This window comes from Neolamprologus brichardi, chromosome 12 (genome assembly GCF_056152115.1).
Source record: "Neolamprologus brichardi isolate AB-2024 chromosome 12, ASM5615211v1, whole genome shotgun sequence".
NCBI lineage: Eukaryota > Metazoa > Chordata > Actinopteri > Cichliformes > Cichlidae > Neolamprologus > Neolamprologus brichardi.
Window position 1 is genome coordinate 521,947 of NC_142115.1, and position 15,554 is coordinate 537,500.

Consider the following 15,554-nt stretch of genomic DNA (forward strand, 5'->3'; position numbering starts at 1 on the left):
CATTTGGACATTTTGCTAAACTGTAGATGGTCTCAATCATCAGTCTGATGATGTCACAGAGCTAAGAGAAGAATTCATCTCATTTCAATTTTGGGAATTTCTTCTTTTTTTGTTTTGATAATAATAATAATAATAATAATAATAATAATAATAATAATAATAATAAAAAATAATAATAATAATAATAATAATAATAATAATAATAATAATAATAATAATAATAATAATAAAATGTTTAATGTTATTGGCCTGCCACTACATTAGTCTGACACAATTAATTTCCACGACAGATTCTAGCGTGGTCGTGGAGGCTGCTGCAGGTGTGATGTGTCCACTCCGCTGTTTGCGGCGTTACTTACTAACACAAGAGGGCGTGTTGGTGTGTGTCTGGGCGGCTTCGAGGGTCCCGGCCTGTCAGATTTCGGGCTTTCTGCGGAACACCGAAGCTGGACGCATCTGCTCATATCTTTCGTTAGTTTTCGTTACGTTACTTTTGTCTGCGTAAAGAACTCTCACGTGCAGTTCTTTCTGTGTTTCTAAAAGCTGGCCGCACAGCTGTTTTCTGAATTTCCCATTTCGAGGAATTTAAAAGAAAAGAAAGTTTACGCCCACGCGCAGTTGTGTTAACAGCACAGAGAGCCCACGGGCAGTTAGACAGACATATTCTAAATACATATCTCCCACGAGGTGCAATATAATTGTGGATCTAACTGCGCACTGATAATCGCTTTAAATCTATCGGCTGTATGAGCGCATTCAACAGTGCGCGCCCGGCGATTTTTCGCTGTGGCCTGCTATATGTTCCATCACAGAGACGGTAACAGTGATGTGAGGCTTCCCTTTACTGAAATAATATACCGTAACGATTAGCTATATGAACAATAAGCAGCTTTGCTGCAAACTAGAATAAAATGAGAGAAAATGAACAGATCAGAAGAGGGCAAAGCAAAGCTGAGAAACAATTGATATGCAGCAATAAGTGTGCCAGTGTGTGTGTGTGTGTGTGTGTGTGTGTGTGTGTGTGTGTGTGTGTGTGTGTGTGTGTGTGTGTGTGCTGGTCAGGGTCTGCAGAGCCAATCAGCTGCTCATGCAGATGACGTGCTGATGTCCTACGTCAGCCCCGTCGCTTGTCAGAGTTGCACACACACTGGAAACACACACGTACACACACTCCCTATCCGAGCCGGACAGTGCAGCTCCTGGTCCGGCAGCCCGGCAGCGGAGGACTTACCCAGGCTTCCAGGCTCCGCAGCCCGCTGTGACAGTGGACCTAACGTCGCCTTACTTTGTGGACATGGGAGACATGGGGGACCCGCCGAAAAGTAAGACCTGTGTTCGATGTTGGATCCATGCTGGAACTTAATTCTTCAGAACTAAGAGTTGACTTGGTTACGTGGTGATCTCCGCAAACACAGTATATGACTTTCCCCTATTAAACTCGGCACACACACACGCATATATATATATATATATATATATATATATATATATATATATATATATATATATATATATTTATTTATATGAAAGCTGTGTTACCTCCTATATATTAGTCTTGATAATAATAATAATAATAATAATAATAATAATAATAATAATAATAATAATAATAATAATAATAATAATTGGTGTGCTAAAGAGTGTTTCATGTGTTCTTATGTTGTTGCCCTTCCAGAGAAGCGGTTGGTGTCTCTGTGCGTGGGCTGCGGAAACCAGATCCACGACCAGTATATCTTGCGGGTCTCTCCGGACCTTGAATGGCACGCCGCCTGTCTCAAGTGTGCCGAGTGCAGCCAGTACCTGGACGAGTCCTGCACGTGCTTCGTCAGGGATGGAAAGACTTACTGTAAACGGGACTACATCAGGTAGGACGGCCGGGACGGGACGGGACGAAGAACTGGAGCAGCTCGAAAATTGGAATTATGTTGTTTTGATATTTACAAGATCAAGTTGAGATGATGCGGACTCGTTTACTCTCCCTGGAGTCCTTTTGTCACCGGCACATTTCATTTGACGTGTCAGAATCACAGTTACTTGATACAGCAGCTTATGTAGAAAGTAGCGCATTTCGTAATGCGGCGATAAGACGTGGTTTAACGTTCTGGAACAATATAATTCATCCAGACCACAACTCAAGGTCGCAGGATACTCCGGAGCAAAGTGTGAAAAATCACACAGAGCGAGAACCCGCAGGACGTTTCTGTGCAGACAGCAGACAGCTCACAATTCCTGTTCAACTTCACCAAGCTCATTTACAAGTTGATCGTTTTATTTAATTATATTTGTAATAATAATAATCACAACAGCAGCAGCAATAATAATAATAATAATAATAATAATAATAATAATAATAATAATAATAATAATAATAATAATAATATTAATTTAAATGAGAATGTGGACATCTCGGGTGTTTTGTAATTATTACAAATAAGTAAAAATTAAACCATTATTATTATTATTATTATTATTATTATTATTATTATTATTATTATTATTATTATTATCATCAGTGTGTAGTGGCCGAGCTGTGTGCCGTGTGAATGACCAGCCCTGCATGTGTGTGCCTCGCAGGTTATACGGGATTAAATGCGCTAAATGCAACATCGGCTTCAGCAAGAACGACTTCGTTATGAGGGCCCGCTCCAAGGTCTACCACATTGAGTGTTTCCGCTGCGTGGCCTGCAGTCGGCAGCTCATCCCGGGGGACGAATTTGCTTTGCGGGAAGACGGGCTCTTCTGTCGAGCAGACCACGATGTTGTGGAACGGGCCAGCCTGGGCCCCGGGGACCCGCTGAGCCCCCTGCACCCCGCCAGACCGCTGCAGATGGCAGGTAGGACTGCTGCTGCTGCAGGCCGGCACTTCAGCTCACACTTTGGTGTTTCCTGTATTTTTTATTTTTGTACTCCTTAAAAATGAAAGACATTTCGTTTCGTGTGCTTCAAATTTGTCAAACGCAGGCTGCGATGTCAGAGGGATTTACTGCCCATGTTTGATCTGTGTTTAATGCGTTTCCATCGAGGGGAACGTGTTCCTCCTGCCACACAGAGTGGAACTGTTCTGCTGTCATATTTGGTTTGTTGGCCTTATTTTAGTGGACCTGTTGTCTGCTCATGCTTTTGGCTGGTGTAACTTGTTTTCTGCAGACTGTGGGAGGATTAGAGAAAGGCCTGAGGTGCGCTTCTGTCCGAAAAAGTCCAATTATTCCTGTTGGAGGGGCTCAGGAAACACGGCTGCTGGTCCTTCTCATAGTTTTGGTTATTGCTATGAATGTTTCAATGGCTTTGGGCAGCCTGCTCCATTCCTGCTGTTACAAATAATGGCTTTGGTTCCGATATGTCAGAGTGTTCTTCCACATATTAATCGAATATTGAATGAGACCGGAAGCTAATTAAATAACGAAAAAGCGTCTTTTCCAAAGGCCCGCTTTTCTCTGGATGTGTGAGCGCAGTTCTGAGGTTCTCTGGTGTTCAGGGACCACAGCCGCGCGTTTTTTAATGTTACCAAGTCAAAAACATTTCTACAAGATGCTGAAAGAGATTCAGAATTCACAAAATTGTGGAAGAAGCATACGCGTGTGGAGAGGAATTAAAGGGCGTCCTGTCCGCGCGCTCGCGTGTCCGTGTTTGGAGTCCACGTGTTTCATTTGATCGGATGTTTTTCACTTTTTTCCACAGCAGAACCAATCTCTGCCCGTCAGCCCGCTCTGCGGCCTCACGTACATAAACAGCCCGAGAAGACCACCCGGGTCCGGACGGTGCTGAACGAGAAGCAGCTGCACACGCTGCGGACCTGCTACAACGCCAACCCGAGGCCCGACGCTCTGATGAAGGAGCAGCTGGTGGAGATGACCGGCCTCAGCCCGCGAGTGATCCGGGTCTGGTTCCAGAATAAGCGGTGCAAAGACAAGAAGAGAAGCCAACTCATGAAGCAGCTACAACAGCAGCAGTCCAGCGACAAGACGGTAGGTGCTTAACGCGATCACGAGCCCACACACCCGATCAAACACGATCCACTGACACCCGTGTATCACAGAGGCCCGTGATGTGGCACCGTGGTCGGCAGGCTGCTTCCGTCACTAATCAAGGTGTCAGTCCCAGAAAGGCTCAGAGCAGATTTATTCATCAAGTTCAAATCAGAAGTTCCGTGACAGGCAAGAAGGACTGTGCACGAGCTCACCCGGACTCTGAGGTCAAGCATGCGCAACGCTTTTACGCGCGCGCGCGCGCGCGCACACACACACACACACACACACACACGTCTATATTTATGTGAAATACAGACATAATGTGATTGATTGTTCTGCTGATTGAGCAATCGTGCACGTGAGTTTACACGGCAGCACCCCCCTCGCGTGTAATTCTCCCAGTAACTGTGCGTGGTGCTGAGCAGGATGCTTCCGTTTCTTGCAGAACATCCAGGGAATGACGGGAACCCCGATGGTGGCAGCCAGCCCGGAGCGGCACGACGGAGGCATCCAAGCCAACCCGGTGGAGGTGCAGAGCTACCAGCCGCCCTGGAAGGTGCTCAGCGACTTCGCGCTGCAGAGCGACATCGACCAGCCTGCTTTCCAACAACTGGTTCGTGATTTCCTGGTTCGCGCTCAGACATTAACACACTGCTGATATCAAAAGTGCTGTGATTTCAGTTTTTGAGGACATTCAGCAGCTGCTCTGAACAACTTTTTGTTTTTTTTAATAGTGTGTGTCGTTTGCGAGCACTGCTAGGTTCCTTATCTATCTATCTATCTATCTATCTATCTATCTATCTATCTATCTATCTATCTATCTATCTATATTTCTGTTGACGAATATTGAATTAGCATGGACAGATAACCGCTATGACCACTGACGCTACGTTTTCTATGTTTATTTCAAGTATGTCAAATTTCGAGGGAGTATGGTCAGATGCGCTTAAGCACACAGACACGAGGCTGTGGGTAACCCGGCCACACACGGCAAAGACACGTGCAGCGCACCCGGACGATGTAAACCAGCTTTCTAAATAAAATTAAAGCATTTGGTGTTTTTGTGTTTTCCAGCCCGTTCCCGTTTGGTTCCGTTTACTCTCAAATTAACAGACTTTCAAATACCCGTAAAAGCGAACACCGTCCTCGTCCCGCTTCTTTTATCGCGGAATTGTAAAGCAGTAGACTACAAATCTATTATTATTATTATTATTATTATTATTATTATTATTATTATTATTATTATTATTATTATTATTATTATTATTATGACGTCGATGGTTGCAGTGACGTTGACGGACGGATGTCCTTTGGAAACTTTGCTGACACCGGCTGAACTGCGTCCCTGAGCAGCAGACCTGCCCATGAGTAGATGTAATCCAAGGCCTTTTAGTGTGCACGTGTTAAAGTTTCAGCTGTGCTTTTAAAGGTTCGCTTAATGTGCTCTGCAGGTGAGTTTCTCGGAGGGAGGACCGGGTTCGAACTCGACGGGCAGCGAAGTAGCGTCTATGTCGTCTCAGCTTCCAGATACGCCGAACAGCATGGTCTCCAGCCCCATCGAGGCCTGAGCCGACGCTGCGTGGACAGACACACACAGCCCCTTTCATATCACCCTTCTCGACTGCACCAAGCAACCCCCTGGTTGTATTTTGACACTGTGAAGACAATCATGGGATTTACCACAGTCACATTAACGTCCAGAGGAGATAACGCGACGAGTCCTCGCGGTCGGTCGGTGCTGCCCGTTTGCCAAACAGAGAAGGCATGAAGCTGGCTTCACCGATGAACGGGACCCGGAGGCGAGGAGAGAGCTCGAAATTCTCTGTACTCGCGCAATGCCGCACGCGACTTTCAATAGAAACTGTGTTTTTGTTTTTTTAATTCGACACACGCACCTCGTCATATAGTCATATAATAAATGGCTGTGTGGGGTGTGGGCGGGGGTTCTCCATTAACTACATGATTTTCTTAAAGACCCAAGTACTAAAGCATTTGCAACAAGGTATACCTCTATTTTGCCACAAGCTTCGTGGGACATTTGTGCGAGTTAGTGTCCGTCCAACATTTTTTTCTTCCCCAAAGATGTGTAAATTAATAATAACTTAAAAAAATACTGTTAGCTCCGGAAGGAAATGTTTTGTTTGTTCCCGTGCAGCAAGATTATTTATTATTTATTGTCAACAAATTTGCCACCTTTTGTGTAACTTTCTTAACTGAAGTAAAAAAAAAGAAGAAAAAACCCACGGCGTTTGGTCTGTCGCTTGTTTGTCGGAATCAACAAACAAAATGACAATAAGGAGTCTGCCTGCACGTCTGACGCGTGTTTCTCTGTGAGCGGACACACATCAGCTCTGGTTAAATGCCTGGATGGATAGACTGTGGTTAATTGGGTGTCATGTTAGTGCAGATGCTGTGTCAGGTTACGTATACTCTGCTACCTGCTGCAGCGCAAAGTGCACCGCTAAACATCTCCAGCCTAACAAAACGCCGACCTTTAAAATCTTCTTCCGTCTAAAATGTGCCGCGTGTATCTTCATTTGTACACATAGCTGGATTAACTTTAAGAGACACGGCCGCACTCGGCACTGCACGCGGTGCCATGCACGCGGTGCCATAACGTGGCCACAACAGAAACAATTCTACTTGTTTTAAGAAAAGTACAAATTAGAAACATTAAAGCTATTCTTACTATTCCCTTTGCCATTAAATAACCGAGTCAGAAAGAAGGTGACACAACCCACAAACGCACACAGTGAATTTAAGCTTTAAGTATTTGGAAAAATATCCAAAACAGTCTCAGAGTTTTGTGTTCTATAATGTTTCAGTGTGGATCAAACTGCAGGTTTGAGTTTATTATTATTCGGTGTATGGGAATGTGTGACTGGCTGCCGTGCGGGGTGCTCACAGCAAACAATATCGATTTGTGTGCATTATACAGACACTCATTGTTTTCTGTTTGACATTAAAATGTATGGATTTGTTTTTGAACAAAAACCCAAAAACAAACAAACAAACAAACAAACAAACAAACAAACCAAAAACACTGTAAGAAATGTAACATCTAAAAAAAACGGGAATCAGCATTTGGTCCTAACGGCTAATGTTATGATTTAGAAACGATATATTTAATATTTGAATAATTTCACTAATTTCTAATAATAATTACACATCTGTCTAAATTTGTGAACGAGAGGAAGGTAATTGTTTCTAAATGCAGGTTGCTCTGAAATGTAAAGTGGTGCTCCACAGCGTCAGCAGGGCTGTCTGAAGGCTTTTTACAATAAAATCTCACTGAGATTAAGTCAGGAGGTTTAATGAAAAACAGAAGACAAACTTTACGACACAACGTTGTTTATTGTCAGAGAAAAGATGCCCGCGCCCTGAATCATCAGTATCCAGCTTTTACAATACAAATACTGTACTGCAAAAGCATTAACCTCCAGTGCAGGATGTAATTGGTGCATATTAAAATGCAGTTCTGTCCTTCATAGCTGGGACGTACATGATTAAAAGTCTAAGCTGTTACAGGGATGGCAGTGAACAGAAAAGCCAAGTTACAGGATGGTTTTCTTGATCATTTTGTGTTTTACTCTGTTTTACTGATCAAGCATTTTTAACTCAAATGTAGCAACAATTCCCAAAATCAAATGAAGAATAATGTTGGTAGCAGCTGCCAACCACAGCAGCTTCCCTGCTCTGCGTCATCCGAGTCGAGCGACTGTTTATGTGCTTATTGCTTTGGCTTGATGGTGATTTGGAAACAGCACCTTGCTGAGTTTGGGAGTCTTCAGCATGTGTAAAAACACTCATATGTTCCTGTGATGTCTTTCTCACCTCCCATCTTTGGTTGTGCCAGACTGTAACTCACATGAACACCAGGCATGTTCTCGTCCAAGAACATAACAGAAACGCTCAGTCTATACCTCACATGCACAGCAATTATTCAGCACATTTTCTGAGTCATTAGCTTTGTTCAGACTAAAGAAAAGCTTTGCACCAAAAACCAGAGTCATATTTCAATTTGACCACAAATGGCAGATGGTAAGAGTTTTACATATAATAAAGTGGTTTTTTTAAAGAGCTGTTATGTTTGCAGTGGGTAGAGATAGAGCAGATAGAAGGGAAGCTAAGCAGCAGCACAAAGACTGGTGATAACGTACTCTACAGGTTTGTCTGGCTCAGGGAGCGTATTCAGAGCTGACGAGGAACAAAAGCAGCAGTGTACCTTGGGCAGGCTGAGGGAAATAATTGCTGGCCTCTGGATGAGACCACATTGAATTGGCATGGGAAATGAGCAAGGGAACTAACCCTCCCAGAAATGTGGCGCCTGACCCCTCAGAGGCACCAAGGTTAGAAGAAATAGGAAGTCTGACAGAACGACTGGTCAAAGGCTTTAAGGAGCTTTAATGACAGAAACCTACATCTGTATATTTAATATGTGTTTTCAACATAACGCTGTCACTTATTGTCCAAATTGCATAAAATTCTGGCATTAACACAACTCAGAAAATATTTTTGTTAAATATGTGCATATTTGTCATTTTGGAGAACTGAGTCCTTCCATCTAAAATCATCAAAATTTTATAACATTTATTCAGCTGAACCCTCGTCAGTTTGCCAAAATGTTTTATGGTCCAGAGTCTGAATAAATTGCTGTGAAATGTTAGCATCAAATCTCAAATACTTTTCAAGATATATGCTTTTTTTGGAAAATGGTCTGCAAATGCAGCTCTGAACATCAAAGTCTCAAAAACTATTAGAGATAAAAATTCAGAATTCTTCACTTGCCTTTTGTTCCAGGACCGGTCGTTTGGGGCAAATGCATTAACAATGTCTAAACACTGACTAGTTATGAAAAACAAAATCAAGCTGCCCAATATTGGAGTGCACACAGTGTGTGAATGGTGCAAAAGAAAATATATATTTCATTTTAACATTGAATTCTTAGTTATAAAAGTTACAAACATGGTGTTTTCATTCAAATTTCATGCTGGGTTGTGTAAATACCACAAGTTGTACTACAAATTAAAAAAACCCCAGTAGATAGTCTAATCTGGAGTATGCAGAGGGCACTCTAATCATAACTAAGAAAATAATTTGGTCAATATTTATTTAATTCTTTGTCAAATCAACACTTTGACTACATGGTCTCTGATTTCCACAAACATTTAATGGTGCAAAGTTAGAAGAGATGTATATATATATTTATATATATATATATCAAATTCTGTGAAAGATATATTAAATGCTTAATATATAAAATATTCTATCAACCCAGGTAGCGACCACCTCTTTCACACATTAAAATCTGCTGGGATCCACAGCTCAAACGTAGAGTGAATGTGACATTTTCTTCATGTTAAACAGTTTTTTTTTATTATTTTGAGTGTACATAAATATTCACTTCACAGGATTTTATATTTTAACAAACCAATACTAAGACTAACAATGTGAAGTATCTGTCCTAAATACTCCTCCTGATTTAATGTGATAGTAAGAAAGAGAAATGAAATGTTCAGTTCTTAATTTTTAATTTTTTTTAGATATTCATATTCAAGTATTGCCTCTAACTCCAATGTGCAAAACTAAAAAAAACACGTGAAAGTCAGTAGAAGAGGCCTTTTTAAAGAAATAGAATACTGTTTGATATTTGAATCGAAAATATCTAAAAATATTGAATCTAAAATGTCAGGTTTGGCTCACTGGAAGTTCATGTTCTGTGTATCTCACAGAAGTACGCTGGTTGGCGCACCCTGCTCAGCCAGAGGGAATCAAACTTTCTCAACACATCTGAATCCAGCAGAAATGCACAAAGTGTCTTTGGGCATTTCCAGTAAAGCGACGGATGGAGTAATAACCGATGTCTCATGTAACTGTATTTATGATTTCAGAGGTAGTTGTAACTGACTGTTCACTTGTTGTCATTTGCTCTAAAATTGATCCTCTAACACTCCTGTGCTTGTCCTGTTAGACTTCAGTGCAGTGTTCCCTACCAGCGATCACAACATTATACCACAGAGACTGGGATACACCAGCAAGTACACAAATATGTAGGACTTCAGCTGCATTCAATTCAGGTCAGTTTATATAGCAACAATTCACAACAACAGTCGCCTCAGGTCCCTTTACATTGTAAAATCAAGACTCTACAACATTAGGAAGAAATCCTAAAAGTCACATGACCTCCTGTGAACGAGGACTGTGGGAAAGAAAAGCTTCCTTTCAACAGGAAGGAAGCTCTGACAGAACCAGCATAACTAAGGGAGGATTCAGGGTCACCTGGTCCAGCCCTAACTATATGCTTTAGCAAAAAGGAAAGTTTGAAGCCTAATCTTGAAAGTAGAGATAGTGTCTGTCTCCTGAATCCAAACTGGAAGCTGGTTCCACAGAAGAGGGGCCTGAAAGCTGAAGGCTCTGCCTCCCATTCTACTTTTAGCAACAACTACTGGTTTGACCCTTTAAACACACTCCTTCCTGGCGTTTTGCTTGTTAGTGGCGATGATCTGATCTGTGGGTTTTCTCTTTAATACTGTAAGGTTTTTGACATGCAATACAAAGTTCCTTAACATAATGGTTGCTGAAATTTGCACTATAGGAATAACTTGCCTTCTTTTTAATGTTTTTATTAATCATCAATGAGGTCTGCATGCTAATAAAATAAGAGTTGGGCCATCTTCATCAGCAGTTCACTGTTTATGTGGATCTGCAGGGCTTTAGAGAGACTGTAGTCATCACACAGATAGGATCTCAGAAACCAAGGGAACACAAAGCCAGTGATCAGGGCAGACACCAGTGCCACAAGAAGCCATCTGACTGGGATTTACGTGTTTTTAAATTTGTTTTGTGTCAGAGAGCAGGACATAAAAATGGCATGAAAAGACAAGCAGAGACAAGGCAGAACATTACTGTAACATTAACATTTAGTTTGCACTTATTTGAAAATATTCCAGAACATTTTGCTGTACACTTCCATGTTTCACTTAAAATATACAGAAAGTAAGCTGGTCCATGGTCAGTGTATCAGTGGAAATCACTGGACCTGCTACAAGACAAAAAGTAAAGTCGAAACTATAAGCTGGCAACAGGTGGAGCAAACAGAACAATAAAAATACAGAGCAGGAGCAAAATACATGTCAAACAGACGGACGGAGGGAGACGCAGACAGTATCAGGACAGAAGCTGCACAGCACAAACAAGACGAGGGACGGTCCAAAATAAAACAGGAAGTAACACACACACTGAGACCTGAGAGATGTGAACTTCACTCAGGGACTGGAGATAAATGGACATGGAGACGTGACTGACGGGGAGACAAAGGCTGAAACACAGAGGGACCAAACTGACAACGGGACACAACTACAAAGACAGAAAAGGTTTACAAAAGAAGACGAATACAAACAGGCGACAAACAGACAACGAACATTAGCACGTTACTGATATTACAAAAGACTCAATAGAAGAGACTAGAAATTCAAATTACTTGATCAATGACCATGACAGAGCGACCTGTAGCAAACGTGTCATAAGCTGGGACACACAAGAGTGTCATTTCGAATCACATTATGTTTGTAACTTTTAATTTCACCAGGAATTTCAATCCCTGAGGGAATCCCTGGAATTCAGCCAGCAGCAGGCTGACAGCGCCTCGCTACGGGACTCGGTCAAGTCTCTAACTGAGAATGTGACCCAGCTCTGTAACCCGACGTTGATGTCCAGGCCCGCAGCATGAGAGATAACCATGCTTTTACTGGTATCCCAGGATAGTATTAATCAGTCAACCAACGATACGTCACACTGGGCTGAGCCTTCTGTCCTCAATAATAATAATACTCCCGTTTTACTACAAAAATAATTAGTTCATCAACTTGAATGTTGGGGGGTAAACAGATGGGGGGGGGGGGGGGGGGGGCTTGGTTCCCCCACTAAAACTTACCAAAAGGCAGGTCAAACACTCAGAGAGCCTGAATGTATTCAACGCACAATAAACAATACTGATGATATTTTGTGACAACAACATGTTGCAAGTGAAATCGATATAATGTGGCAATATTTCTTCTCTGCTCACACAAAGAAACAGAGACGACGTTTGAAGAATGTTGCCAATAAATGAAACAGTAACAGTATCAGATTGTAACTGTATTATCAGATACTACATTTGTGGTATCAGTATAGATGTTGGACAGTAAAAAAATCTTGTCTGTAATACATTTCAAAAATAAAAAACCCAGATTATTGACTGAAAATGTGTGGAAATATCACATTCTACTTTACTCCAGCTGGCTGATGTCCAGAACAGATAGGTCATATTAAAATTTAAACAGGTGCACCTTAATCCTTACTTTAAGGAGCCAGTGAGCCGGGACTGCAATGCATTAATGATTTCTGACTCAGAGAAATGTTTTTTTATTCCACGTATCTACACAGTCGAACTATTTGTTCTTTAGCTAACTTTGTATACTGTCCACTGAGACACCTGACGTGAAGCCTTCCACAGGTGATTAAAGCTGCATCATCAGACAGTTATCAGTTTATCAATGAATGATTGTCCTTTACAGTAGCTAACTTCTCTCTCAAATATCTTTTATTAGGAGCAAGTATCATGGTTGTTACAAATTGATAGAGCTTATGCCCATTTTTTCTCTAAGCTAACAAAACAGACAAATAAAAAAAAGGTATGTAAGTAAAGGGTGCCAGATTAATTAATTAATTCAAAGTCTTTTACATTATCATTCATGGTATATCTTATTTTTTCAAGATGAAGAGTATTTGTAAGTTCTTTAAGCCACGTCTTTAATACAGGAGTCTCTTTGCCTTTCCAAAGCTGCAGGATCAGTTTCTTTGCAATAATCAATGCATATGACATAAACCTTTTTTGAGAGTGTTTTAAATTTTGTGTTTCTTTGGAGATCCCAAAGATAATTACTATCGGATTTGGCTCAATCTTACTCTTAAAAATATTAGACAAGTAAGTAAAAATGTCACACCAAAAACCCTGAAGCCTTGGACAAAGTGCAAAACAATGTAACAGATTTCCATAATGTATCATACATTTTTCACAGAGGGGGGAGCAGTCTGGGTACATTTTGTGAAGTCTTTCCCTTGAGTAGTGTAACCTGTGTATAATTTTGAACTGAATTAAACAGTGACGGGAATTAATAAAAGGCGTGTTTATGTTGCGTAAGACCTACAGTAGCTGACTTCTAACCTTACCTCCTATTCACCTCAGACAACATGAATCTGCATATTTGCTCAGTCATTTCTTACAGGAAAGACTATAAATATAGAGTCAGGTCAAGTGAATATTATTTTCATGATACAGTCTCTGCAGCTGAATGGATAACTGCTCTGTGTAGATCGAGGTCTGATGGCAGAGGGTCAAACACGCTGTGTGTGGAGTGGGCGGTCCTTCAAAACAGCAGTGGCTCTGTGATGCATTGGCAGGGGTGGGGGGACCCCCATAATCCTCTCAGCTGATCTCACCTGCACTGTGCAGCTCCCAAAGTATGCAGTGATGCAGACAGTGCATCCACAAGAAGTTTGTTTTCCACAAGAAGAGCGGCACTACTGCGTCTTCTTACGACAGAGCTAGTGTTGGAGACCATCAGAGAGGAGCACACTAAAGAGCTTGGTGCCTTTGACTCTTCAGAGCCCCTGATGAGCAGGCGAGGGTGGCCAGTCTGTTACAGTTTCCTTAGTGTGGTCGGCATTAAGAGACTGTTACTGTATCACCTCCCTCTGTAAAGGGCTTCATTGGGTTTCTGATGAGGCCCACGACAGTTCTGTCCTCAGCCCTCGGTACCAGGAGGTTGGATTCAGATGTGCTTTCATGGATGAGCAGCACGAACAGCAGAGGGCTGTCAGGGCTCCTGTGTTTATCATGTCCGAGGTTCTGCTGCCAGCGAGCACTGACTGAGGCCTCTGTGAGCATGTCTAGAATCCAACGACTCATTGGGATGTTGAAGCCTCACATCAAGACTCATTCGCTGTTGGAGGATGATTGTATTAAATGCTGAACTGGAAGAGATTCAAGGGCATCTGATGCATGTGTCCTTATTTGACAAGTTTGATAAGGTGGAGTGCAAGTGTAGGAGAAGGTGTCATTAGTAGTAGTACGTCCCATGACCAGGACTTCATCAAAATGGAAGTCAGGGGGATAGTCATGGGAGAGTGAGACCTCACTGACCCTTTGTTTCCTTACTGGAGGACTGTGGAGGACCTCAGATAGACAGTTATGTCTCTGATGGACTTCCTTATTCTTCCCGGTTACATTCCTCCAGGCTGCTGTGCCGGTGGGAGGTGGCTGCTTCCCCGGACATGTTCCACAGTGTGCTCTTACATGTCTTGCCCAGTGGTGCCGTGCTCCTGTATGGGCTACTGGCCAGGTCTCGTTCAAGTGCAATGAGACTTTCTATCTGAATCTGGATACACATAAATGGTGTTCGACCTGTAGCTGGATGTCTGTGTCATGGATGCCGTACAGCCATGTTTGATTGAAGATAAACACACACCAGGTTTTTGTTTCAGTCCATGTGGTCTGATGAAGTCTGGTGTGGTCCAGTTGATTTTACAAAGAGCGTACGCTGGTCAGGAGTAAAGACAGTGGATCTAGAGGATTAAAGTAGTTTAGTGAGCCTTTGCTTGACAACCTTCCAGCTGTCACACTGCTTTCAGCATGTTCGCTCTACATGCAGAAGTAGGCCTCGGTTTGATTCGTATACCTGAGCTGTGTAACTTCCCTGTTAACAGTGTGGTCATAGCTACAACTTGCTCGTGCCCATACTGGGCTTCAGTACAGTCCTCGCACATAGTGTGCATTAACTGAACACCTAGCACCTATTGTTGCAAAGAGGCCACTACATCTGAGTGCACTGCCAGCTTGTGACCCAAGCACGTGTACTCAGCATCCCAGACTTCAGTGGAAGGCCTAACCCTGAGTGTTTTACCAGGCACAGCAGTCTAATACAGGAACCAGGCCAAGTCTTTTCTATACCATGTAGCAGGTCGCCAACATGGCGGTGCGGTTCCTTGACTGAACTTGCCTTTTCCAAGTCCACAAAACACATGTAGACTGGTTGGGCAAACTCCCACGCACATTTATCTAGAAGATAAAGATCTGATCCAAAGTGTTGCAACCAGGAGGTCTGAGGTTTGACTGTCCTCTCCTGTACACTGGCACGGACCTTCCAGAGAGGCCGAGCTGTGTGATCCTGCTGTGACTGGAGCACACCCCACGACTCCAGATCTGCAGCCAATGTTGCAGGTGTGAGTCAGCAAAGACAGCTCCATAATATCCAGAGACTTAAGGTAATCAGAGGTAATCTTAACCACACCGAGGGCCCTGCCACCAAGGACTTCTTTAATTACATCAGTGACCTCAAAAGTGGCTGTAGCTAAGAAGGCATAGGCTACTAATCAGAAGGTTCAATCCCTGGCTGCTCCAGTCTGTGAGTTCAATTCAATTCAATTCAATTCAATTCAATTTTATTTATATAGCGCCAAATCACAACAAAAGTCGCCTCAAGGCGCTTCATAGATACGGAGAAAAACCCAACAATCATATGACCCCCTATCAGCAGCACTTTGGCG

General features: G+C 42.4%; 1 protein-coding gene across 2 annotated transcripts; it reads left to right on the forward strand.

Annotated features, from left to right (window-relative positions):
* The first annotated feature begins 1,153 nt into the window (after positions 1-1,153).
* On the forward strand, positions 1,154-6,204 carry isl1a (ISL LIM homeobox 1a). Of its 2 annotated transcripts, none has more exons than XM_087848632.1 (6): positions 1,154-1,322; positions 1,676-1,865; positions 2,575-2,834; positions 3,679-3,965; positions 4,414-4,581; positions 5,420-6,204. In XM_087848632.1, exons 1-6 carry the CDS (start codon positions 1,295-1,297, stop codon positions 5,534-5,536), a joined length of 1,050 nt encoding a protein of 349 aa, XP_087704758.1. In that variant the 5' UTR covers positions 1,154-1,294; the 3' UTR covers positions 5,537-6,204. The 2 variants fall into 2 exon arrangements, with proteins under 2 accessions (XP_087704758.1, XP_087704759.1); XM_087848633.1 differs by having other exon boundaries at positions 3,682-3,965.
* Positions 6,205-15,554: the final 9,350 nt, after the last annotated feature.